The sequence below is a fragment of the Leptopilina boulardi genome, unplaced genomic scaffold, assembly GCF_019393585.1.
Source record: "Leptopilina boulardi isolate dan_hultmark-lab unplaced genomic scaffold, ZJU_Lbou_2.1 LbouV2_207, whole genome shotgun sequence".
In the NCBI taxonomy this organism is placed as follows: domain Eukaryota; kingdom Metazoa; phylum Arthropoda; class Insecta; order Hymenoptera; family Figitidae; genus Leptopilina; species Leptopilina boulardi.
The window spans coordinates 88,011-115,825 of NW_026137760.1; the positions used below are offsets into that span (position 1 = coordinate 88,011).

At 25.9% G+C, this 27,815-nt stretch overlaps 2 protein-coding genes across 5 annotated transcripts in view; both read right to left on the reverse strand.

The window, feature by feature from the left end:
• Positions 1-1,448: 1,448 nt before the first annotated feature.
• Positions 1,449-8,219, reverse strand: LOC127278548 (mitochondrial sodium/calcium exchanger protein-like). Of its 4 annotated transcripts, none has more exons than XM_051300309.1 (10): positions 7,837-8,219; positions 7,029-7,401; positions 6,275-6,341; positions 5,374-5,699; positions 4,563-4,643; positions 4,304-4,417; positions 3,327-3,653; positions 2,899-3,017; positions 2,525-2,678; positions 1,449-1,810 (listed from the first exon to the last, which is right to left on the reverse strand). In XM_051300309.1, exons 2-10 carry the CDS (start codon positions 7,063-7,065, stop codon positions 1,452-1,454), a joined length of 1,584 nt encoding a protein of 527 aa, XP_051156266.1. In that variant the 5' UTR covers positions 7,066-7,401; positions 7,837-8,219; the 3' UTR covers positions 1,449-1,451. The 4 variants fall into 4 exon arrangements, with proteins under 4 accessions (XP_051156266.1, XP_051156265.1, XP_051156267.1 ...); XM_051300308.1 differs by having other exon boundaries at positions 7,029-7,404; XM_051300310.1 differs by having other exon boundaries at positions 7,029-7,404; positions 8,172-8,209.
• Positions 8,220-10,470: 2,251 nt separating this feature from the next.
• Positions 10,471-27,815, reverse strand: part of LOC127278551 (mucin-17-like) — a gene marked incomplete at its 5' end in the record, with an annotated part of 69,205 nt that continues 51,860 nt past the window's right edge. The window contains 5 exons of the mRNA XM_051300313.1: positions 10,471-15,402; positions 16,200-16,458; positions 18,966-19,098; positions 21,849-22,013; positions 23,951-27,480. Coding sequence (XP_051156270.1) covers positions 15,156-15,402; positions 16,200-16,458; positions 18,966-19,098; positions 21,849-22,013; positions 23,951-27,480 — 4,334 coding nt within the window. The remainder of the gene's footprint in view (positions 15,403-16,199; positions 16,459-18,965; positions 19,099-21,848; positions 22,014-23,950; positions 27,481-27,815) is intronic.

Sequence of the window (27,815 nt, forward strand, 5' to 3'; positions counted from 1 at the left end):
AAATCCTTTCAGATAATTGAATTTTTTGAAGAATATTATAAAAATCATTAAAAATAATTGAAATTTTTGCAAATAATTAAATTTCAAGTGATTTTGAATTAAAAATTTTTTGGTAATTTTATTTACTAATTTTTTTTTAAATTATAAACTATTTTTCAAATAAAAATTTTATGAAATTCAATAATTGTTTAAAATTAAAAAAAAAATTACCAAATAAAATTACCAAAAATTTCAATTCAAAATCACTTGAAATTCAATACATTTTTAAAAATTTTAATTTAAAACATAAAATTTAATTATTTCTAAAATTTTCCATCTGTTTTCCAAAAGTTTCCAAACTGTTTTTGATAATTTTTATAATATTTTTCAAAAAATTCAATTATTTGAAAACATTATTAAATTAAAAACTTTTGAAATTCAATTTTTGTCTATAATTCCTAATAAATTCTTCACCAACAGAAATCATCAAAAATTTCAATTAAAATTGTAAAAAAAAGGTTTTATAAAATAATGTAATAAATTATTTTCAATTCTATAAAATATTTAATTATTGTTTGAAATTTAACAAAATTTTCAAATGTTTACAATTCAGATTTTTGAAAATAATTGAAATTCAAATGATTTTTAATTGAAATTTGTGATGATTTCTATTTCTAAAAAATTTATTAAAAAATAACGGAAAAAAATTTGAATTTCTTTAAATTGAACATTGCTTTCAGATAATTGAAATTTTTAAAAATGTTATAAAAATCATTAAAAATAATTGAATTTGTGAAAAATTTCATTAAAATTATTAAAAATAATTAATATAGTGAAGAATTTTAGTTAAAAATTTGTTAAATAATTACAATAAAGAAGATCTACATTGTATACTAAAAAAAACTTATTTTGTTTAAAAATTTTATAAAAAAAATGTAAATAAAATGTATAATCCAAGGCCTGAACTGGAAAAATAAAAAATAAAAGAAAAAAAAAATATCATTCATTAGATGTAATTAAATGTCAACATTTGGTTTGTAAAACAAGCCTCGGAATAATTTATAATATTGAAACAGGTTTAAATCGTTAGGCAGTATTAATATGTATACCAAGTTTAGCAGGCATGAATGATACGCAGCTGCATATAATGTGGATTAATTAACGCAAGCCTTAATTTAAATAGAATTAGACTTTCCCCTAAAATTGGTCGATCTACCCTTCGAAAGTCAGTGTAGTGTTCACAAACCACAATTAGAGTTATCAGAGCGAATGTAGAACTGTCTAAATGAGGGTAGATAATTTTAGTCGGTAAAATGGCAATCCCTATAATGTTTTCAAAAAAATTCCATTTCATAAAATTTGTTAAAAATCGAAACGAAAAATCTCCTCTCAGGAGAAATATAATAAATTATAATAAATTATAAACTATAAAATAAATAAAAAAAATAAATAAATAAACTTACTTGTGTTAATTACTCAGGACGATGATCGGTGCCGAGGGGATGTATAATATGAAATTCGCTGAGAAAGCAAATTAAAATAAAGGAAAAATAAATTGTGTAAAGCAAAAAGCCGTAAGAGCGCCTGGCAAGGAAACCAGTGGCAGTTAAATAAATCATAGATGCCAATAATGAACAAAAGAGAAATGCTAAACATCCAGGGGCCATATCACTGATTCGAATTTGAATTAAGTTCCCCTCGGCACGGGCTGCAGCTATTCCATAAGTCAGTCCTAACCCCAATAAAGTATTAAACATCGGTCCACCAAAGCATGCGGCATAACCCATTCGTGGAAAACCTTTCTTTGCTATTGTTACATTCGATATTAAATCTGCAAAATAAAATACAATTTTTAAAAAAATTTATTTCTTAAAAAAAAACGTTTTTTGTTTCATCTTATATTTTAGAATTTCGCAGTGAAAATCCAATTATACTTCTTTAACATCAGAAAATCAAAAAATTAACAGCTCATTTTATTTTTATTTTAAATCAAAAAATTTAACGTTCAAATTAACCGCTTTTACAATCTGTTTCTGAATAAACTTTTTTTTTTTATTTTGAACATTATGTGGAATCGTTTACACAGACAAGTACTTTTTTTTACGATTGTGTTAGAATTGATACTTTTTCAAATACTTCTTTTTTTTACATTTTATTTTCTCTTTATATATATTATTTGGATTTCATTTAATGAGCAAAGGCGTTTTCGACAGTGAAAATTACTTTTTAAACTTAAAAAAAAAATTAATTTCAGTAAAATTTTTCGAAACTTTTTTGAAGATTATTGAATTTATAAAAAAAATTTTAAATGAATCTGACTTTAGAAAAATTTCAATTTATACTTTAAAAGTTGGTTTTATGGATAAAAGTCGAAAAAGAGATTTGATTTTTTTAATTTTGTTAAAAAATATAAAATGGATACTTGGACTTTTAGTTAAAATTAAGGATTTTTATGTACTAATTTAAAAATTATCTTCCCTTTTTCTTAATTTATGTAATGCCTGTAATAATAAGAGAAATAATTTTGAAATAAATTTCAACTCACCACCAATACTATTGCCCCATGCAAGAAATGTTATTCCCAGCATTGCATCTGATATTCCACTAATGTAACCGATACATTGAAGTACTAACATCACTTCTCCTGCTACGAAATAAACAACGAACATCGCTGCTCCAAATCCCAGAAAAGCAAAACCCTTTAATAAATAAATTAATATATTAGCCAGAATTATTATTTTATAATAAAAAAAAAAAAAATTTTTTTAAATTATTTTACAATAAAATTAAATACAAAAATAAATTATAAAAATTTATAAAAAGTATTAAAAATTAATATGATTATTTTATTATATAATTAATATGATAAGATAATTTAATTATAAAAATTAATAAAAAGTTTTTTTAAAAAAAACTCACATTATGAAAGTATGGAATTCTATCCGCAGAAGTCAATAAAAACACAATTATGGCAATTCCAGCAAAAATTGGCACCCCTAGTGCAATTGAAGGTACCATATAAATCTTCGAATTCCACGCTGAAACGTTGATAATTAGAATTTAATTAACGCATAAAAGAAAATAATGACTGAATAATTCACACATTTTCAATATAATTAACTTATATAACAATTCAGAAACTTCAAAGTGATAATTGACATTATTTCTAATTAGGAATATCATCTGAACAAAGAAATTAATTAATTCTAAATTCTACCAATATATCGAAATAAAAAATTAATTTTTAAAGATAAATTGTTTCATAAAAAAAATTTAATTTTTAGAAATTATTTTTTTTCTCATAAAAAAATTAATTTTTAGAAAATTTTTTTTTTTCACACACTAACCTTTAAAGAAAAAAAGAACAATAATTGGCGTCAAAAATAATTGCAAACAATTTAACAATTTTGACCATCCTCTTTTTTCAGCAATTTCATTAACCACTGGAACGCATAACTGAAGGAAAAACATAAATGGTGTACGAATTACAAGAACAGTCTTGAGAAATACGTTTCCTGATCTCCAGTCGTCAATGTTTATTGGCGATACGTCGAAAAGAAACTCTCGAAAAAGACCCTTAGGTCGTGAGGATTTTTCTTTCTCTTGCAATACTTGTTGTTCTAATGGCTCTTGATCCAATTTATTTCTTTCCATTTCCTTTGCAATGGCAACGTCTAATTTGCGTAAACAAAAAATAGTTTTTTTTAAATTATATTTAAATCACACTTTTAAGTAATTAATTGAAAAAAATTTTTAAAAAAACTCAAAAACTCGTAAAAGAGTTTTTAATTAAGAAAAAACCATTTAAAAATTCAATTAAAACAATTCTTTTTCTTTTATTAAAGATTTCGATTTTTTTTTCTGTACTTAATTATTATTTAATTAATTTAAAAAAATTTTCTATTTTAAAAAATTAACAATTTTAATATTTAATTAAAAACTCAGATTTTTAGTTAGTAATAATGAATCTAATTTTTAATTTCAAATTTACCAACTAGATGAATATTGTTAAAATTTTAAACATTTAATGTTTTATTAACTGTTATGAATTTTTTTTTAATTAAGTTCTTGTTGCTTTTGTCCACAAGAGGGAAATTAGGTTTGCTTATTTTACATGCAAACCATCATAACAAAAACATTACCCCCCCCCCACAGCCAGTAAGAAGGCTTTACCTCGAAATTCACTGAAAACTAGGTTTGCCTTATTATGAATGAAAACCCTTAGTTGGATTTTCTCTTTTATGATAAATATGGAAAATAAATAATAATAATAATAATAATGTGCATTCGAAAATTTACATTATTTCTGAATAAATAAACTCACCAAGTTTTGTTTGAAGATTAACTGCACGAGATCGAAGTTGTGGATGATAAGTTATGTCTCTATTCGTCAGAAACATTCTCAAAATTTCTACGTCTACCATTTTTGGAAAACGATCTATAAATTGTGGAGAAAATTTATATTAAATTAGCTTTTTTTTGAAATAGAAATATTTAAAATAAAAATCAAATTTTGATAAATTAAAAGAACAAAAGTAAATTAAAATAAATGAATAATTAAGATTAATGAAATTTACTCTCACTTTTTATGTTTTCCTCTCTTGAATCGTAAACTTGCATTAAAACGACAGTTATAATAAAGAGAGCATACAGTACAATACAGCCTGAAAAAATCAACAATTTTTATAACTCATTGAATTTTTTTTTTACTATTTTATCGTATTATCAGGCCTCAGATCGTCTTTAAGGTACAAAAAAAGTCGTCTTAGTCGATTTATATTCCAAAAAAAGTCTAAAAAGTCGATTTTTTTATTTTAATAAAATTTAATTGTTTAATGAATATTTTACTTTAAATAACTAATGTTATTAGATATTAAATTCATTTTATTAATTTTAGTAAATAATTAAATTTCAAGTGATTTGAATCAAAAATTTTTGGTAATTTTATTTTGCTAATTTTTTTAAAATTGTAAACAATTGTTAAATTTTATAAAAATTTTAATTGAAAACTAGTTTAAGATAATTGAATTTGTGAAGAATTTGATTAAAATTATTAAACATAATTAATTTAATGAAGAATTTTGGTTAACAATTTTGTAAAAAAAAAAGTAGAAAAAGTCGCGTTTTATTAAAATAAGTCGAAAAAAGTCGTATAATCCGAGGCCTGTATTATATTATTAATCTTAAATTAAAAAAAAAATTTTAAACTATATATGTAGCAATCTTCTTTTCATAATATTATTATTAAAAAACAAATTATTAATAAATAAATTAATAAAAAATTATTTAAAAATTATTCTATTTCATATTTTATTATTAATCTTAAATTAGAAAAAAAATTTTAACTATGTATGTAGTAATCTTCTTTGAAAAAAAAAATTTTTCCCAACTCACTTAAAGCTTCCCATAAATGAATAATTTGATCGTTGACAAGATAGCATATCCAACCGGTAGCTAAGATATAAAAAGAGCAATCTCTCAAAAAGGACTTCCAATGCACTTGAAATGGCGCAAATACAGCCACAGAGCCAGCAATGAGAGCAGTGACGAAAACTCCAGCTCCTATTAATTCTGTGAACATGATCATACTGTCATCTGGGCTGGAAGCCAAAGAAGTAAATATGTCAGGTGCTCCATTTCCAAAAGCTAAAATTGTCACTCCAGCAATACTATCAGAAAGTCGAAATACCGTGGAAATTACTCCCAAAGATGGACAAAAACTAAAATTAAAAACAATTTTTATATAAAAAAAAAAAAAAAAATTAGACAATGAATAGAAAATAAACAATTTAAAATATTAAAAAATTGAAACATTAAAATTTATTAATTAAATTAAAAAATATTTATTATCATTTTATTATGTTTTAATTTCTTTTTTGTTATTTATTAATTAAACTTTACTACACACAAACACCTGCTGTACACCAAAGTTGAGATAAAGCCCTCTAACAGGAGCGATGCCCCTATCAGTGGTTTTACTTTGACTTTCGTGTGCGTTGGGTTGCTGTGTACTGATTTGTGTTAGTATCACAGAAGCTATATACATTTTATTGCTCAACTTTTTATAATAAAAATAAATAAAAGCAAAAAATAGTTAATTCGATTTTTTTCTTGAAATTATTTCATTTAAATCGAATCTAAAATAAAAATAAATTAAAACCAATTTAAAATATACATTAAAACTAAATTAAAAATAAATTGAAAAATTAATTAAAAACTTAAAACTGCTCTTATTTAAAAAAAAAATCTGTTTTTAATTTATTTTCCAATTTTCTAAAAATAAAATTAAACTTACAAATTATCGGAAGTTGTTGCGAGAATTAGAAAAAGGTAAAGTAGCCAGAGTATCAGTAAAATACATCCTAGAATAAATAAAGGTGGATTTTCAGTAGTGAATGTGCAAAACAGTATTTGCGTGTAAGAAAATCCGTAATTAGCATCACAATCTGGAGTTTTCTTCACCCATTCGCATCGTTCTTTTGCTGGTATTTGCCAGACGTACGAACAATCGTCCTACAATTTTTCACCATTTTTTTTTTTTTTCTTTCATAATCAAATATCGTTCATAAATATTTACGAGATAAATTAAAATATTGATTTAAATTTTTAATTTTGCCTTGAAAATTATTTTTGTCTTTTTTTTTAAATATTTTCTTTCTTTTAATATTGAAATGTTTATTTTTGTATTTTTATTTTTTATTAAAAATAAATAAAAATTGAATTTACCTGTCTTATTGATAAACCCCCATATCGCATATATGTTTCTCCCACAATTTCTTCAAAAAACGGCATTGTAAAATTATTTAATTAATTATTTTCAACAAATTCAAGGTTAAGACAAATTTTCTCTACTAATCGTTTTGAAGTTATCCACTTTTTTCTTATTTTGTTTTTCATAAATCTGTATTTTCTACGAAAATAATAAAATAAAATTTATTTTATTAATTTTCGTTCATTGTTTCTATTTTTAGTTTTTATTTTATTATTTTCTATTTTTATTTTGAATTAATTATTAAATATTATGTAAATAATTAAATGTAAATTATTACCGTAAATAAAATCATCCAGTGAATAAATTTTCATCATTTTTTTTTTGATTAATGAATTCGAGTTAATTAAGATATTTCGTTATGATTTTGCAGCAAAAATATATTCCACGAATACTTTTCATATTTGCATAATATTATATATATATATATATATTCTAGGCATAGAGAGAAGGCATCAATGCAACGATGGTGGCGGTGGCTTGAGGTTGAATTCAACAGGACACTCGTCAATGTGCTCCAGAGCAAGAGATGCCCAGCTCATTAGTGCTTCTGCTTGTGCCAGCTCTCGTGTAAAGCTTGACAGACGATCAGTAACAAGAAGGAAAGAGACTGAATCGTGTTTCCGTTCCAAGGAAGATTCTCCTGTAATTATCTGCTAAAAATAAAAATAGTTAAAAAAAAAAAAAAGAATAGATGATAAAACTTTTATAAAAATGTTAAATATAGGTCACATTAAAGTCGATATAAAAAATATTTATTCTTATAAAGTTTTTTTTTTTTATTTTTAAGCTTGCGGAAAAGAAAATTGTAAAACTTTATATTGGAGAAAATAAATAAATAAATGTAAAAAAAAATTTACTTTTAAATATAATAATTTTAACGTAAAATTTCAGCAAATTTAGAAGAAAAAAAAACAAAGTGTTAATTTATTAAATATTACAAATTATTAATGTTAACAAATAAACTATTAAAAAGTTTCTTAATTATTGTTTTTACAAATATATGTTATTATTAAAATTGAATCTCTGTGAATCAAATTACTAAAATTAAATCGTAAAATTAGTTTCTGTAAATAATAAAAATATACCTGTTCCAAAAAAACGAGTCAAATAGAAGTTTGAACAAAAGTTCGAATTACTAACGTATATTTAAGTACACAGTTCAATTGTCATTTTCTTAATATTTAATTTAAAATTATGAATTCAACTGTTTTTTTTATAAAAGAGCAAAAAACAATTAGTTTATAAACATAACCTCATTTTCATAACGAGTTTCATCTAATCACACAGAAGATCAACGAATATTTTAGTCATATGTAAATTATAAAGATAAATTTAAAACAAGTTTTTCCTCCTAAGTACTTTAATTAATTATTTTTTACATTAATTTTAAAATAAAAATTGAAAAAACGATAATATATACCAGTCAACAAAAGTTGATACTAGCGCCACGGAATTAAGGGGGAACTAAAACACGATGAGTAACTTCTAACTTACCGACTGCTTTTTGAATTCAACCGTTGAAAGTGTTGTTTATCGTTTTCTTTCCGCAATGTTACATTTTATCTCTGTGTTCTTGTTTACAAGCAAAAAAATTATTTTAATAAAGTAATATTGACAGTGAAACTCATAAGACTAATTGAAAAATAAGCTCCAGGACTATTGCTTCAAAAAATGTTTCGACAGAAATTTTTTTTTTGGTAAATATAAAGTCTTTTCTGTTTCGAATATGTATATGTATATTTTAATAGCAGAGGAATGCTAATTTTTAGTTTTTTTTAAATAGTTTAACGCTCCTGATATCTGGAGGACGAGGAAAAAATTTGGTTATGAAAACAAAAAATACCAAAAGAGGTTAGGAGAACAATATCAGAAAAATGTAAGTGTATAACCTATAATTTTTTTTTTAGTGTAATAAATTTTTTCAAATAATTTAAAATAAAACATTATAGAGAAAAATATATATTAACTCGTAAAAAAGACGTATATATATATATATGTTTAAAAATAAAATATATAGTTAGGAATATATATTATTTATATACGTATGTGTATATTAAAAGTTGGAAATATATTTTTCCCGCGAGATGGAAAGTATAGCGAGAGCTACAAAAGTTGAAAATATTCATAAGCTGCGTCGTAGAAAAGTAAAAAAGACGTATGAGCTAACATTATGATTTACAACACAGTATATTTTACTTCCTTCGTAGCTTTGCACCAAGCACTTCCGGTTGCTGTATCTTTTGCACTTTAAGACGATGTTTTGTACAAAGTACTATATATCTACTAAATTCTTAAGAAACAAAAAAACATTAAAAAATTTACGCAATAAATTCTTTTTTCAAAAACATTATAATTACAATAAAAAAAAAAATAAATAAAGTAAAATTTTATATTTACATTAATTTGAAAACAATTTTGTAATTATAATGGAATAATAAATTCATAAAGGTAAATTACGCCGTTGAAAAGTCATTGGAGCAGGAAACCTGAAATCGTATAAGTTAGAATACAATGAGTCACTCTAGTAAAGTTTAGAGGCTACCCCTAATAAACTCTTCCGCTTCCGTGGCCATTTTACTTTGATAACTATATATATATACACACAAGTGTATATATGTCCTTGTAAAATTGTGTGCCACACTGAAAACTATAAAGTGGTAAAGAAAATTTTACAAAATCTTCTTTTCTTTATAGCTTAAGCGCGTATAATTCCATTTTCAATAAAAAGCTTTTATATTTTTCATGCGTACCATAAAAAAAAAAATGTTCTTAATACTTTCATTGTAAAAGAAAACGATAAAAAAAAAATTCCCGATAAAGTAAATCTGGGATTTGAAATACGTTTTTCAATTTGTTCTTTCTAAAATATGTTTCTTTTTACAAAAAAAAATTGTCATCATTTATTTCTTTAAAAAAATTTTTTGATTTGCAAATTATTTTTTTAATTTCCACAATCAAACGCGATTTTCCCCTCTAAATGAATATTAATAATAAATGGAGTAAAAATTTCTTTTATTCAATTTACCGAAAAAAAAAAAAAAATTGTAGAAAAATTTTCAATCATAATATTTTTTTGTAATATTGATTTTGAATATTCTGCATTGCTGTGCCATCTAACTGGTTGAAAATCAACTGTGTAAATTCAGAAAAATTTAAAATTATATTTTTAAACATTTTTAAAATTGAGAAAAATTTCTCAACAATTCATAAAGTAAAATTTGTTAAATAAATTTCCGCAAATTAATCGTTATTTTATTTTTTTTTTTTGTATTACCAATAGGAAAATCTCCTTTATCGGTTTCTCACTGTCTTTTCAAATATCGGTACGTTAGATAATTTGAAAATAAAAATTTGGCGGTAAATAAATTTTCAAAAATTTTTCAACTCTAAAAGTACAAAATTTTGTATTATTTCGATTTTTCTTCTTCTATTGTTTCAGTAATTTTTTCTAATACGTAAAAATAATTATAAAAAAATACTGAATCATAAAAATCAATAAAAATTTATATTTTATTAAAAAGATTATTTTTGGGATTTTTTTATATAAAAAAAAATTATATATTAGCTGTTACAATAATTAACAGAAATTTTTTTTTTGCAAAATTGGAATTATTTTTTTTTATAATAAAAAAAAAATTTTGCCTACTTTTTTTTGAAAACCTGCAAAAAAATGTTCTATGGTTATCATTTGATATTTTTGAAAATATATAATCAAGATATAACTTCGCATGTTAATCATTTATTAACTTATCTTCACATACAATAGTATTATGCGACAATCAAACATCATATAAACAAAATTTACAAAATAAAGTATAACTTTACAGCTAAAAGCTACTAATTGTAATAGATCACATAGCTTCATATTTTTCTTGGGCCAGCAATAATTTTCCTTGCGTCCCAAGTCCATGTTCTTTTCATTTCCATTTATTTTTTATTTTTCATGCTCTATCTTCTTATATATATATATATATATATATTTATATTTATATATATATAGATTTTTTTTATATATAAATATTATGCCAGATATTAAATAATTGTAGCTTTGCTAATTTATCTAATCGCGGAGCAGGGAGGCGAGGAGTTTCATAATACAATATTATTTATACAACTAATTTTAGGTTAGGGTCAACCTTCTTTTCATTTATCTGTAAATATAAAATTATCATCTCTTACTATCGTACCACCGATTGCGGATTCGTATTATATTTAACTGTAAATTTGCGTGTCTGCAATATCTATTACGTGTTTTCTTGTTATTATATTTCTTTTACAGCCAAAAAAAAAAAAAAAAAAAAAAAAACATTCGTCACAACTTTATCTCATTTCTTCAATAACAAATATTATTTCTTTCTTTTCTAGTCTTCATCTTTCACAATTGAATTTTCTTTTGAATTAAATTAGCAAAAGCCTATTTATGAAAATTATTTTATTTCAAAATTCTAAAGTCGACTAAGTTCAAAGTCAATAAGTTTTATAAAAAATTCTTTTGACACAGAACATTGCTCCCGATTTAATTTTTTTTTTTTTTTTTTTTTAGAGGGGGTTAATTATAAAATTTGATTTTATTCGAGCAATTTAAATTACATACATTTGGTTCCAAAGATTTTAATATTCTCTATGCTGAATAAAATTTTCAAAATGTTTATATTAAAATCAATTTCCTTTTCCTGATAATCGTTATTTAATAATTTAATTTTCCATTTACTTTTTCTATTATTACTTTTTTTTTCTATTTTCTTTATTTATTCTTAAATTCTAACATCCTTTTAATTATTGGCTTCTTTAATTAATTTTCTTATCACTTTGACTAATTTTGATTCAAATCCTTTTGAAAAAAGATTTTTGATTATATATTATGTCCCTTCGAAAAAGTCTCAATAAAAATTCCATTAAATTTGTTTTTTCTTTATACAATTCACAATTGGATATGTTGAGTTATATATTTGAAAAACGCGTTGATTTTTTTTTTTTTTTTTTTTTTTTTTTTTTTTGAAATATTTGGGGAGGGGGGGGAGGAAGTTAATGAGAAGAATCAGATGGTTGTGAACGAACGTCAAACGCCAATAGGAAAAATATTGTGTTAGGTCGTAGCTTTTGATTCATTTTGATATAGTACCGATGATGACTACTTGTTATCATAAGTTTAGGGCCCATACATTGATTATCATCGTATTTACAACAACTAAGAAATAATCTTCAAAAACCCGTACGTCGAAATACAAATTACAAATTTCCTACCAATTCGAGTTTTTTCTTTATTCATGAAGTTTAAAATGTTTGGTGCATAAAACAATATTTTTTTTTTCCAAAAAAATATTTTCTTTTTAAAGAAATTTGAAATCAAATTAAAATTAAAAATTTAGGTAATTTAAAAATATTTATATTTTAAAAAGAAAGACTAAAAACTAATTTTTAAATAAAAAATCAATTAATTTATAAAAATTTAATTTACTAAAAACGTTTAAAACTTCAGAAATATTTTTAGCGAATTTACGAATTATATTCGATTTTGATACTTTTATTTCGCTTATTGTCATTTCCTCTTGACTCTAAAAAAAAGAGTTACAAGAAATATTCCTCAAAATATCTTTTCGACACAATTTTTTTTTAAATTAATCAAAATTATTCTTTTCTGGCATATAAGAGAGTCAAGCAGAATTTCGGCAATATTCGTGTGTCTCTTTGTAATTAAATTATTTTCTATAATTTGAAATTTGTTCGGTTTTTTTTAAGATTTCGAAAAAAATTGAAAGTACATAAAATTTGTATTTTGAAAATCGGTATTGATTCGATATTTTGTTATTTATGCTATTTTGAACTATTTTTGCTCATGCATTGTTTTTTCTTTTCCATTATTATTATTATTATTATTATTATTATTTTACTGCTAATATGGTAAAACATCGTAAAATGTGGTATAAAACTTACAGGGATTAAAAATCGAGAAACTGATTCAGTGAAATGTTGAATCTCTTTCTTTTTTTTCTTTTTTTTTTTTCTTGTTAAATTACTCTTGCACTGCTTTGGTAAAATTGTAAAAATATTATTATGAACTTGGATTCAGAGTCTCGCAAATTAGCATTGACCTTCCTTTAAGAAAGTTTGTATAAAACTTTACTGTTACAAAACTATTCAAAGTGTTTGCAGTACCAAAATACTTTTTTTTCTTTTTGATTAAAAGTCACAGTCTTCTCGAATTCCACTCCATCTAATTATAAATTTCATTTTAATTTTTGAAATTCATAATTCTTAAAGCTGATTTTTTTTTTTTTTGACATCGGATTTTTACAAGATTACCTTAGTGACACATTTTTATTTTTTAATTCTCGAGATGAAACTTTCAAATCAATGAATTCTATTACAACATTAAATATTTTTTTTTTTAAAAAAAGCCACTTATATTCTCATAAACTTTGAAAAAAGAGAAATTTCAAATACTTTGTGAAATTTTCAGGAGACGATTTTTTTTTTTGTTTGCTTGAGTGGACGTTGTAAACTACGTTTCTCGTTTAGAAAAAATTTCCAATAATATCAATATTTTGAGTAGAGTTTTATCTTATATTTTGAGTGGACAATTATTGGAAATTTGTACATTACAAGAATTACTTTGATCATAAAAAAATATTCCTATTAAAAGTGTGTGTGTGTGTGTAATACAAATCTCTCTATTTAATAGAGGTTAATACGATTTAAGCGCACGTAATATTTAAATTACATTATTATGCGTACAAAGCTGTATTGAAAATTCCACAGATTTTAATATCGGCAATATAAAGATATGTATATAGCGAATCTCGAGATTTTAAATATAATCAGAATTTTCTTATAAATTCTTTCATTCAATATTTAAATACGAGAATCTTTTCAATCGTTTCACAATAAAATAAAATTTACAATAAAATAGTTATTAAATAAAAATTTGTTTTTCCATAAAATTATTTTACGATAAAATCATTTTATAAAATCACTTTTAAAATCTTTTTTTTTTTTATTATTATTAATACCGATTTACTGTAGTAGAACCGATTTTTTTTTATAGTCACGTTATAAAATTGATATCTGTTTTTTTAATACAGCTTTGAACAAAAAAAAAAAAAAAAAAAAAAAAAAAAAACGCAATTAAATTTCTTTTGGTGCGATACACTTTCATTTTGAATTTTTTGTTGTAGCAAATCACTTTAAAAATCTGTTTTAATGTTCTGATTAAAATTGCTAAAATATGTACATCACTATATAAATTTGCTACTTGAAATCGTTTCTTTATCAACGAAATAGCGTATAATTTTACAATTATTCAAAAATATATATACAACCCGTTACAACTTTGATACTTGGCGAGGAATCATTTGACATTTTTTTTTTTTTGAATTTTACAAAATCTAGGAACTTAATTATCTGCATATATATATATATATATTATTTTTGAATTGCCCGTTTATATGTATATTTTTCGGAATTATTTTTTGATTATCAAATTTGAAAGACCTGCAGATTCATTTTCTTGAGTTCTTAATTTCAGTATTTAAACAAAAACAGTTAAAATATATTTAATTAATGCTTCTAAGCGATTTTAATTTCCAACATCGGAAATTTAAATTCTTTTTTGTAAAATTGATTCTTTTTTTTGTAGAATTTAATTTAATTCAAAAGTTTAGTAATATTTTTGAACTCTAAGCAGATCGTTGAAATTTTGAAAATCAAAAAAAAAATTACTGAAAAAAAAATTGAGTTTTAACAATCATTTTTCCCACCGAAGTATTATTATATTATCTTACAATTCATGACAATGATACAACAATAAAAACCCCTCCCTCTCCCTATCTCTAATCAAAATTAAATTCGTCAATAAATGTTAATAACTTGCAAATATTGCTCGCAATATTTCATTTGAAAAATAATCTCCGATTTTTTAATTACCACAATTTTTTTTCTCCAAGAAAAATTTTAATTAACACTCTATTACTATATTATTATTATTATTATTATTCTAATTGTATATTTTATTCTATAAAAAATTTTTTAATCGAGATTTTTTTTTTCAAAGGAAATTTTTTTTTCAAAGCAAAAAAAAAAAAATTATTGACATTTGTCGACGATTTTAATTAACAATTTTTCGTGAGTATTGTTTCCATTTTTTTTTTGGGGGGGGGAAATGGAATTCTCTCCTTTACATCATATTAGGCCTAATTATATACAAGATGTGTCGTAGTTACAAATAAAATATGAGAAAAAAAAGAAAGAAAAAGAAAAATGAGATCGATAATGACGATGATAACGATTTGAATGACAATAATTAGAGAAAATAAAACAATAGGTATTATAATTATATAAATCTATCAGTCACGTCTTGGACGCGTCATCACCGGGTTACAATTTTTTTTTTTTTTTTTTTTGAAGGTCACCGGTATTGTTTCTTTTCTGATTTTGTGGAGTTTTCTGCGGATTTCTTCGTCCTCCTTGCCTCGACTTTGGACGAGGTTGTTATTAAAGGGATTGCTTTGGACCCTTTAGAACCTTGTCCGTTGCTATTCACCATTTTGATCTTCTCTTCTTGTCTCGAAATTGTCCGAGACTCGCTTGCCTTGTCCAGTTCTGCCATTGCCTCTTGGATGGCGTTTTCCAATTGCATATTCAGTTTACGACTTCTATAACCACATGACAAGACGTCAATTGTTTGTGAAGTTTTTTTATTTGCATTTTTCTATAATTTTTTTCAAGAACTGATTTTTCTCGTTATTTTTTTTTTTCAATTTAATTTTTTGTTAGTTATTTTATTTTATCAACTAAAATTTTTTTTTTTAAATTCGATTATAAATAATTTATTTCTGACAAAAATCAGTTCTTTGTTATTAAAATATAAACTAAATAAATAGTGAAAAAAAATAGAATAAACATAGAATTTGAGATTTAAAAGTGAAAAATTCAAACTACATCATGCAATAATAATTGAATAAAATTAGAAAAAAAGAATTAAAATTAGCTTTGTTTTCTACATTTTTGAAGGACTAAATTGTCACCTTAAAAAGAAAATTCCAGATAAAATATAGAAAAAAAAAATATTAACGATTTCAAAAAAGTTATTACTAAACTGTAATTGGCTGTTGGTTTGCTAATATTAAAACCTTGCCAATTTCAAATCTTCCACTTTTCAATCAATATTTTTTAAATCTAAAATATTGGTCTTTTTTTGGGGATTTTTTATTATATCAAATATAAAAAAAAAATTCTCTCATTTAGTAGATTTTATTAATTTTCAATTTAAATTTAAAAATAAATAAATATAGAGGAAAAATTTAAAAAATTTTTTTAAATTTTTTAAATATATTTTTTTAAAAATGAATTTTTTGTCATTAGCCTGCGGACAAATTTTTTTAAATCTCTTTTTTCGCTCTGGGATTTGAATTTAATTTTTCTTTTTTTTCGAGGGTTCAGTGGGACTCACTTTCGAAATTTTTTTCGTGCGCGATGATGCGCTTCTAGGCCATCAGAGAGGGATTTCAGTGTCTTGACATCGACCTGACTGAGATTGTTGCCATTGCCCCCGCCCCCGTACCAACGAACCCAAACGATTAGACTTCCTGGTGCTCCTAATGATTCAACCTTTCCCGGCCAGGCTGTACTTCCCCGAGCTGCACCCCAAACCACTTCACCGACTTCAAGTTTCCACGGCTTCGCGGCATCTCCCTCATCCTTGGAGGGTACTACTGAGAGCCCAAAATAAATTTTCTCAATTTTTTTTTTTTTTTTTTTTTTTATCATTAAAAATTTAATCCCAAAATTTGTTTACAATTTTTTTTTCTCATTTTCAGCAAATTTTTTTTTTAAATTTCAATTACAATTCATCGATTTTTATTTGAATATAGAAAGAGAATTTGCCGACCAATGATAACTTCCCATCTGTTGGTATTTTTTCACCAAAAAAATACCAAATACTTTTTAATTCTAATTTCCTTTTTCAAAAAAAATTTTTATTTTCGATTTATACATTTTTTTCTGTTTTACCAATTATTATTGAAACATTTCTATATTTGTAAATTTTATTTTTGTAATAAATTTAATTAATAATAAAATAATAATTAATAATTAATAAATTTAAATACAAATAATTATTTAAAAAATCAGAAATTAATCATAATAAAAAATATTTTAGAGACAAAAAAATTGTAAACATTTTTTGAAAATTTTGATTTCTTTATATACTGAAAAATTTTTCTTTCGATTAGAAACAAAAATTGGTTATCTTCACATAAAACAAAACCCATATTAAATAACGACCCAAACACAATTATTAATTAATGTATACAAGGATGGACTTAACTTCTAGCGATTGGTGATATTTCTATAGCAACAAAGCAACGTGTGTGCGTGAATTTAAAAAAAAAACCGTGAAAAATGATTTAAAAAAGTAGTAGCATTGAATTTTTAAAAATTTAAATTTATTTTTTAATTTTTATTTCCTCATTTCTGTATTAAATTGAGAAAAAAATAATTTTTTTTGAGAAAAATTTACTATTCCAATTTTATCAAAAAAAGTACAATAATTATTTATACAGAAAAATATAAAAATAAAATAAATATAAAAAAATATTATTATTTTTTTTAAATTTGTTATTTATAAATTTTATTAAATTTTGATGCTTTTGGTAAAAAAAAAATTTTTGTTTCAATATTTTATTTCTGATGCAACTAGATCAAAATGAAATAATAAATATTGAATATTTTAAAATGATAAAGAAATTTTTTTTTTTAAATCAATACGACTACTTTTTATAATTTGCGATTTTTAAACAATGTAATTTTAAAATGGAATGGGACATCATGCAACAATAATTAAGGTTATTGAACCAATAACTAGTTTATTCTATTTTCATTAATTAAATTAAATAAATATAATGAAATAAATTTAATTAAACAAAAATTAATGAAAAGGTTAAAAAAAAGTTAAAAAATTCAAAAAAAACCTTAATCGTACAAATTGTTGAATTTTCTTATATACATTTATGATTTCCATCCCTATGGCGATTATATGTGAATAAAATTTGTAACGACATTTTCAAGCTGTCACGTGAGTCACCCATTTATGAGAAAACTTGTCGATGTATTAACAAACCTGACAGCCAATTAGTCAAGGCGATAAAACAAAATTATTAATGAACAATTATTTACAGTTTTGCGTATGTTACGTTAATCACTTTTAATTATTTTTTTTTTTTTTTTTTTTATTAATATAAATTACCTTTTTGCCAAAGCGTTGTCAACGTTTAATTGCATTTTTTTCGATACACAATAAACATCATAATTCCAGCTCACTTACCTGCCTTCGAAAAAAAAACTTGTTAATAATGGTGCGAATATGTGCAAAATTTTTTTTTTCTGCAAGCCTCTGATTTTTTTCTAATTGTGCTTTCCATTAATTGTTTTGATATTTGCATCCAGACAAAACTGCTTTTCCGTTTTGTTTCGAATTTCTTCACTAATATATTTTTTTTTGTCTCCTCTTATTGGTTGAAAAAATTAAATTTCCAAAATTTCGTTAATAATTTTTATCAAATCGTCGTGGAAAATAAAATAATTTTAAATAGAAAAGAAAAAAAAAGTTAAATACAAATAAAATAATAATTTAGGGAAATTGAAATTAAAGAAGAATAATTTTGATTTCATTGCGGTGTTGTCTGGCGGAAAGAAAAATAGAAAAAAAAGCCAAATTAGAAACGCTTTTAGAGAATCGATATGGCATTAAAATTTTTCTCTTTGAAAATCAGGATCCCGATGCTTCGATGAAAACGTGTGTATTATACTTTCAAACCATTTGAAAATATTCCCTCTGAATACCAATTCGCTTTTTAGTATGTGGGTGCAAAAGCAGAAAATTTTATACTCGCAAGAGATAGAAAAATAATCTTAATCCAAAGTAGAGCATGCATCTACACATATTAAAATTGAAATAAAGCAAAATTATGTGCGCACTAGTTTACCATAAAATATAAAGCAATAAATATTTGTTAGATACAGCCAAATGGATTAATAAGAAAAAATTATAAATTATTTTTTAAAAAGCTTCTCATGGATGCTGGAGGCAAAATAATTATTTTTAAAATATTAATTACAAAAAATATTGACTTTGCTTTTCCATGTGGATTGAAGCGTTTTAAAAATGAAAAATGAAAATAAAATGAGAAAATTTGCGATCTAAAATACTGATACTGACCATCTTGGTCTTCATGCAGAGTAGAATGCATTGAGTGGATGGAGTCCAATTTTCGCTTGATTCCCCTGCCGAGGGTATCCTTACCCTCGCACCTCATTGTGCTCACTGCACCTTCGGCTTGCTTCGTATAGATCTGTCAAATACAACTCAACTCAGGCACAAGCTTTTTACTATATAATTGCATGCTTTTAGGTTGTTTGAGCGTCAACTTCAATGGTCTCAATGAACCCTGCTTTTCATATCATTATTAATTCAATATTTCGCCTCGATTTGGCTACAAAAAGTGAAATCAAATTTTACAATTTTAAATTGTATTAAACTTTTTCTTTTTCAAACAAAATTACAGAAACAATATTAGAGAAACAAAATTTTATTTTTTAAGTTTTTTTTTAACCAATTTACAGTTGAGTCAAAATTTATAAAGTGTACCAATATATTTAGAATATTCGAAATTTATTAGTTTTTCTATTCAAAACAGTAAATAAAAAAACAAAAATTGCACAGTTTTGACAAATTTGAATATTTATACAAATTAATGTTATAAATATTTTTGTGCGTGATTTTACAAATTTTTGATATTTTATAAATATTAAAATCAATTTGGTGCTTGGCATTATTATTTTTTAACACCACTTTTGATTAATATTTTTTTTAAATTATGTAATTTTGTTAAAAATATATATAATTTATTTAAATAAATAGAAATTAATTTCTCCCTCGTTTATGCAAAATTTTTTTTTTGTTGCATATTATTTTTTCTTTTTGGAAAGAGATTTTAGTTACTTTTAGGAATAATAAGCGCAACAAAAAATATTTGAAAAATCAAGGGAGAAGTTAGATTAATTTCTATTTTTTTTAAATATATTTGAGTAAAAAAATCTATTTATGAATTTTAAATGTGAATTATTTTCAAAAAATTTTTAATTTTTCGTGAATATTTTAATTGTTTTTTTTTTTGTGCCAGACTTGCAAAATTCAGAGCATAATTTATTTTTGAAAAATAAATTTCTTTTGAATATTTCTGAGTAAAAAAATGTTTGGTAATTGTTTAATTATGCGGCTTTTCTCAATTTTCATCTTTTTTTTTAATTTTAAAATGGAATTGTATTTAAAAATTTTTAATAAAAAAATTGTCTTTTATGTGTCCTATATTCAAAATTTATTATTTTTCCAAAATTAAATTTCGTGCTGAAATGTGCTAATCCAGTACAAAAAAGAAACAATTAAAATATTTACGAAAAATTAAAATTTTTTTGAAAATAATTTACATTTAAAATTCAAAAATAGGCTTTTTTTACTCATAAATATTCAAAAATTGTTATTATTTAAAAATAAATTTTGTACTGAATTTTGCTAGTTCAGAAAAAAAATATTTATAAAAAATAACTTTATCTTTAAATTTTAATAATTAACTTTTTTTTCAATCCCTGTTTTGAATAAAAAAAAAAAAAAACGTGAATTTCATGAAAAAATTTCTACTCAAAAAATTATTCGCACACTTCACAAATTTGGACTAATTTTTTTTACTAATTTTCACTTATTGCACTAATATAATTTAAATAATTTGATTTCTCTTTCAATCACCTTTAATCGGGTCAGAAAAATATATTTTTTTTTAGCACGTATTGCATGCAACTCGAAATTTCAAAAAAAGACTGAACAATATTCTCAAACTCTGATTACTCATGCTCATGGCAAGGATTTAGAATCGAATATTAAGAATTATTATCAGAAGGATAATCTTCAGCAAAGAATTTATTAATTTTTTTTTTTTTTCATAATTAAATTTCGAATTCAGCATCTAATACACTAAGTCGTCACGAATTACATTTATTGCAATGTATATACGTTTTTTTCTTTTCTTTTAAATAATAATAATAATGATAATAATTATGAATAATTGTAAATATTTTTCACGCGTTTTAAAACGTGAATAGCGAATAATTATAAATACAAATTAATTACAAACTTAATATATTAACACGTGAAAAACATGGTTTATTTTTTTTCGTAGCGTTATTTTTTTTTTTTTAACTGGGATTATTATGCAGGCGTCACTGGACTCTAATTTTGGTTAAGTAATTTTTTTTTCATTCGTGCTCATTATTATTGCATATTAATTTTAAAAAATTAATGGAATAATTTGCGAATTTATTTCATTAATTTAAAAAAATGAATGCAATAATTTGCGAATTTTTTTTGGCGAAGAAAACTCTAATCCTCCGAGGAGGATTCGCTGTCTTCGTAGTCATTTCGTTGATCGATATAGGCAATGTTATTGTAAACGTAAGAATTGTAATTATCGGTTTGATAATCAACGACAGCAATTTCATTAGTGTCAGAACGATAATTGTAAAGATGTGGATAGAGTTCGGGTGTTGTTATTTCAACTTGATCGGAATAATAAGGAATGTCATAGGTTTGTGTTTCTAAGATTTTAGTTTCATTTGAATTTAATTGAATTTGTTCATTTGGTATTTCTTCGATATCAAGAAAATTTTCTGTCTGTGATGTTGGTGCAATTGTTGGTGTTGTTAAATATTCATTGTCTGACAATAATGTTTGCTGTCGGTACAAATCGGGAACATATTGATGATTACTATAAAGGATAGGTTGATAATGATTTTGCCCTAATGGCAACGAACTATCATCATCACCAATTTCCAATGAGATATCATCACCGATTTCTTTACTCGTATTTTGTTGTTCCTCCTGTGGTGATTGGTCCATTGTGTCTGAATAAGTGGAATGATTTGGTGATGATGTGTCCATATGCTCTTGTGAGTCAACGTATGTGTTTTCAGGGTGTGTCGTATCGGCTTGCTGATGGTGCATATCTGTGAGAGTTAGTTGATGGATGCCCTGTTCTACATGGCTACCAACCTGGATCCCAGTTGTCACTGTTGATTCGACGTATGTCTTTCTCTGATGATGGCCACCACTTTGATTTAGTCGAATTTCCTTTGACCCTTGAATACGCCACTCGTCAGTCATCATTGTCCCGTCACCGGAATCTGGCTCACTGCTCGATACACAATGTACCATTGGCTGAAAATTATTGGTTTTTTATATTAGTTTTAGAAAAAAAAAAAAAAATCAAATATTTTCATATTTAAAAATTGTCAATTATATTCACAAGAATAATTAACGTGCAAGATGTTTTTTTTTTCTTGCAAAATGTTAGCAAACGCTATTTTGTTTTTTTAAAAAACATAATTTTTATACCATTTTCTGTGCTAATTTAGATGTAAAAAATTTTTTTAAAAAAATAATAATTAGGACTCGAATTAAAAAAATTATATATTTTTTTTTAATCACAAAAATTTCACTTCTATGTGAAAATAAACACAGGGCCAAAACAAAAATAAAATACTAAAAAAAAAAAATTATTAAAAGTTTCAAAATTTTTAATAATTAATTATTCAAAATGATTCAAATTTAAACTCAAAAAACCATTTTTTTAACCCATAAATATTCGAAAATTATTATTTTTCAGAAACAAATTTTGTGCTGAATTGTACTAATCGATCAAAAAAAAAAGAAACAATCATAACAATTACCAAAAATTGAAAATTATTCAAAATAACTCAATTTTAAAATTCAAAAAAAAAAATTGTGTCCTTAGTATAATTTTTGTACTTATTTTATTTATCTTGATAATTTCCTTTTATATTTTCGTTTTTCAAAATTTGTTTCTATTCTTGTTCTAATTTGTATTTTTGTTATATTCTTTAAATTTGTCTTTATTTTAATATTTATTTATATTGTTTCATTGTTAATTTATTTATTCTTATTAATTTTCGTCCCATATTAATTTAATTTCTTTGTATTTTTGTCTTTTTAAACTAATTTTTATGCATTATTAGACTGCCTGAATTGGAAATAGGTGTTTTTTTTAAATTGGAGGACATTTTATTAAAATCATTTTATATAAATTGTTATAGTTCATTATAAGAAGATAATTTAGTACAAAATTTATTTTTGAATTTTTTTGGGTCAAAAAAGCGTTTTTTAAATTAAAATTTGAAAATTTTTAATTGATGGTAAATTTTATGATTGTTTCTTTTTGTTCTGAACTTACAGAATATAGAACAAAATTTATTTTTGAAAAATAATAATAATTTTTGAATATTTCTAGTGTTAAAAAATGACTTTTTTTAAATTAAAATTTGAATTATTCTAAAAATTCTTACATTATTCGTAAATTTTATGATTGTTTTTTTTTTGTTCTGGACTTATTGAATACAGAACAAAATTTGTTTTTGAAAAATATAAATTTTTGAATATTTCTGAATAACAAAATGTTTTTTTGAATTTTAAAATTCTTTTATATTGAAAAATTTTAATTTTTCGGAAATATTTTAATTTTTTTTGTGCTTGGCTTGCAGAATTCAGCAAAAAATTTAATTTTGAAAAATAATTTTGAAATATTTCTCTGATGAAAAAAGTGGTTTTGAATTTTAAAATTGAGTTATTTTAATCAAATTTTGATTTTTTCGTAAATGCTGTTTGTTTCTGTTTGTGATCGATTAGCATAATTCAGCAAAAAAAATTTTTTTTTTTTGAAAATAATAATAATTTTTGAATATTTTTGTACTAAAAAATCGTTTTTGAATTTAAATTAAAATTTACATTAGCGATTTTGAAAATTGTATTATTTTTTAAATTTTTGTTTGAAGCCAATATATCTTAACAGATGTTTTTTTTTTAATTTTTTGTTATTAATTAGGCCAAAAATTAAAAAAAAAAAACATCTAATAATTTGTTTTTGTTCTAGTTTTGTATATTTATTTTTCAAATAGAAGAGGTCCGTGAACGTAAAAATGTCCTAATTATTATTTTAAAAAATAAAATTATTTGCAGCACAAATTGGTACAAAAATAATTTTTTTTGAAAAAACAAAATTGGTGCAAAAAATATTTTTTTTTTTTTTGAAAAAAACAAAACGTTGCTAACTTCATTGCACAGGAATAATTAATCTTTACCGTAGAATAAGATTGATTTCTGGTGTTGATCGGTGGTGCAGGCGAAGCAGCACCATGGGTAGTGGTATCCACAGCAGGACTGTTGGATCTTTGACTATTCCCTGGACTGTGTGTCGTTGTATCGGGAGGTGATCCCTGTCTCATCATCGCTGATTGTGCAACATTCGCCTGATTGCCAGCCGTTTGCGTTGAAACCGAGTGCCTTGCCATCAGTGGACAAAGTTGACCTTGTCCTGCTTTTTCCAAAACTGTCGTACTACTACTGGCAAGAACAAATTGTTGCTGTTGCTCCAGTCCTTGATCCGATGTTGGTGAATTAACAGTACTCTTTGGCGATGGTGATTTCCCTTGAATCATTCCCGCACTCAAAATATATTGATTATGATCCAAATTCATTGTTTGATCAATGCTCGCTCCATTATTCGTTGCTGTTGATTGAAAATTAGGTATTTGATTATTGGACACCATTGTTGTTTGTTGTTGAACAATTGTTGTATTCTGTTGAACGAATGTTGTATTCTGTTGATTTGGTGCCGATGACACGGCAATATTTTGCGTTGTACCACATGGTACCATCAGGGTTTGTCCGTTCATTTGTATAAATTTCTGTTGACTTGGAATATTTTGTGGACGCACTTGTGCAGTGTTGAATGTTACCTGTTGATTTGGATTAACATTCGCTAAAATTGGACTCAATTGATTATTGAATGAAGTTGTTCCATTAACGAGAAATTGTCCACTATTTGGCGAGAGAAATTGTGCACCGGGACTATGTTGTTGTATAATTTTACCACCTGCTTGTCCTGCTCTTATCACCATACCCGCTGGTCCAGCAGCAAGGATACTTTGACTTGGACTAAATATTCCACTGTGACTCTGTACTGGTGTGAGGACATTTTGTCCATTTACATTTTGTATTTGTAATTGCATTCCCATGTTTTGGTCTTGTAGAAGTGTTGCAGTACCATCGGCAGACATGACCATGCTTCCTAAACCAGGAACAATGTACTGTTGAATTGTCGGGAAATTTTGTACCATTCCTGTTGTACCATTGAGTAAATTAACTGGTTGAAGGAGATTAATTTGTTGCGTTGGTTGTGGATTGGTGATTATTTGTTGGGTATTGAATTGTGAAGTTGCACCAGTTTGTCCATTCATGACTAGCTGAGCGGGTGCTCCACCTTTACCAGGTACGATAGTCAACGCCTGTAGCATTGGTCCACCAAGACTTTGTGTTTGGAAATTTTGTTGGGCAAAATTTGATTGCGATTGCATCAGCATACCTGTATTTTGTTGAGATGATGCAATGTGTAACATTGATGCAACTGTTTGGGAATTACTTTTACGTTTTTTGTAGGATTTTTTCTTAGTTACTGATTCGGGTGAGAGGAGGGAATTTTGTCGATTTACATTCCTTGTGACTTCTTGATTTGCATCAATAATTGATTGGGCATTTTGAAGAACATTACCGGTGGCAACGGCTAAGTGGGGAATTTGTACATTTTGATTGATACCGTCCATTGTCATAACGCCGGGTTGTATGAGAACTGGTGTTTGAATTGTTGTATTGACAAGAACGGTTGGTTGGCCAATTACTTGTTGGGCAACGGCTGGTATCACTTGACTAACAGCGCCGGTGACATTGGTAACCATTGGCGACACCGATAATGGAGGCATGGCACTTGAATTGGATATTATTTTCGGTGGTGGTGGCGCCATAACGCCACCAATTCCAGAACCATTGCTAGCCATTATTAGTTGTCCTCCGCTCGATACTAAAATATGACCCGGTGGTAGGGTTGAGCCTACTGAGTGTTTTAAAATCCCTCCGGATGTTAATACATTATGAACCTGAACGTTCTGCTGATGGTGTTGATTCTGCTGATGTTGGTTCTGTTGCTGATGCTGCTGCTGATGCTGATGTTGGTTTTGTTGCTGATGATTCTGCTGCTGATGATGATGATTTTGATTCTGACTTTGTTGCAAAGACGGACTCGCTTGAGGAACCTGAATACTGCTAACGACGCTCTGAACCATTTCCAAAGGAGATTTGGAAACGGTCATTGGTGGCTGACTATGGACAATTGGAATTGAGTTCTGATGATAAAGAGCCGCTGACGTATATGGCACATTGACGGATTGTTGAGTGGCTTGCGAAGTCTTGCCGGAGAGGATATTCGGTATCGCGGGATTTGGAATTCCAGATGGTGTATTTACGGAAACGGTAGCTGTGTTGGCTCTGCCAGCTAGGACAGAAGTGATGGTATTACTGCTAACAGTATGTCCGCTTGCCATTGTTGTAATAACCGACGAGGCATTGTAGTTTATTGGCAATCTCGTTCCTGGATTTAAAGTGTGAGGATGTGGTTGATAGCCTTCGAGAGAATGCCTCGATTGTTTCTTTGAGACTTCCGAGACGGAAGTGTAATTGGAAGATTGGTACATTTCGTTTGTCATTTGACAGGGCGTTGCCGAACGATTTTCGGAGGTGCAAATCGAAGACTGAGATGGCTGTTGTCCTTGAGGTAATGACTGAGGAGGTAAAGATTGTGGAGTAGAGGATACGGATTGAGGTGGAATTTGAGAATTCAACTGAGAATTCAATTGAGGTGTTAACTGATTCAATTGAGGTGCTAATTGATTCAATTGAGGTGTCAAAGATTGAGGCGGTACAGATTGGGGAGTCAATTGCGGGGTTAAAGATTGGCCAGCAGATAGAGAGTGAGGCGTGGGAGGTTGGGAATAACTGCGAGGAGTTGATGGTTGGGAGGAAATGAGACTCTGCGGTGTTGCAGGTTGTGAAATACAAGAGGTTAGAGAAGTAGGAGTTTCAGGACTGTTTGTACCAATCGGTGATCCGTGGCTTGTACTAATGGTTCCCCCTTGAATTGGCCTCGAATCGGAGAATCTCTCACTAAAAGTTGAAGAGATCGGATCTTCGCATTGATCGGAATGTAACATGTACTGACGATTTTGATATTTGTAAAGGTCCTGCGTATCGCCACTCGATACGCAACGTTGCGATGAATCGGAATCACTGGTATTGCTACCTGAATTTGGGGTCATACTGCTGTGAACGACAACGGGTGATGTTGGATTATTTTTGTATACTCGGGATGAGTAATTATTGTTGTCGTACATGTCGCAGCATCGCGAACTGGTGGGACTAGTGATTGAGGAAGGCTTTGGTTGTGGAAGATAAACATTTGTCGGTACATGAGAATTTGATGTTGTTTGTGGTAATTTTGAATTGTGTACCGTGACCTGTGAGCTACTGACGCCCGTTTGTCGTGATATTGTGCTGTTTAGAAGAGCTGTTTGCTGAGCTAGATAGCCACTGGGATCGTCGAGAAACGATGGTCCAGTGGTGTTAACTGTAGAACCAATTTGTGAGCCAGGTTTCTCTGCGAATTCATCGCCAGAACTTGGTGTTGACTGGTCCAAATTTACGTTACGGAAACGTACAGGACCTCCTGGATAAAGTGGTCCCATATTTCCCAGTTTCCTCTTCTTTTTCTTGCTAAAGCCATCTGAAAGAAGAGAAAAAAATAAATAATTTATTTCTAACAATTCAAAATCGGTGTGTAAAAAAAAGGGATAGGGAAGTTTTTTTTTAATAGTTCTGGGAGGAGGAATCTTTCCTCCTCTTCTTTTATATGTGAGTATGAAGTAGATAATTATTCTCTAACGCGAGGAGACAAGATAACTCAGGACACTAATGAATTCCTCCGTTAGTACCGTATAAAAGCCCTTATACTTTCCTGGCTTCTGTTGCCATAAACTCGAGGCTTTTAAGGGAATTGTCATCATTGTAGTCTCTTTCTACATCCATTACCGATCATTAAAGTAAGAAACGTAAATCTAT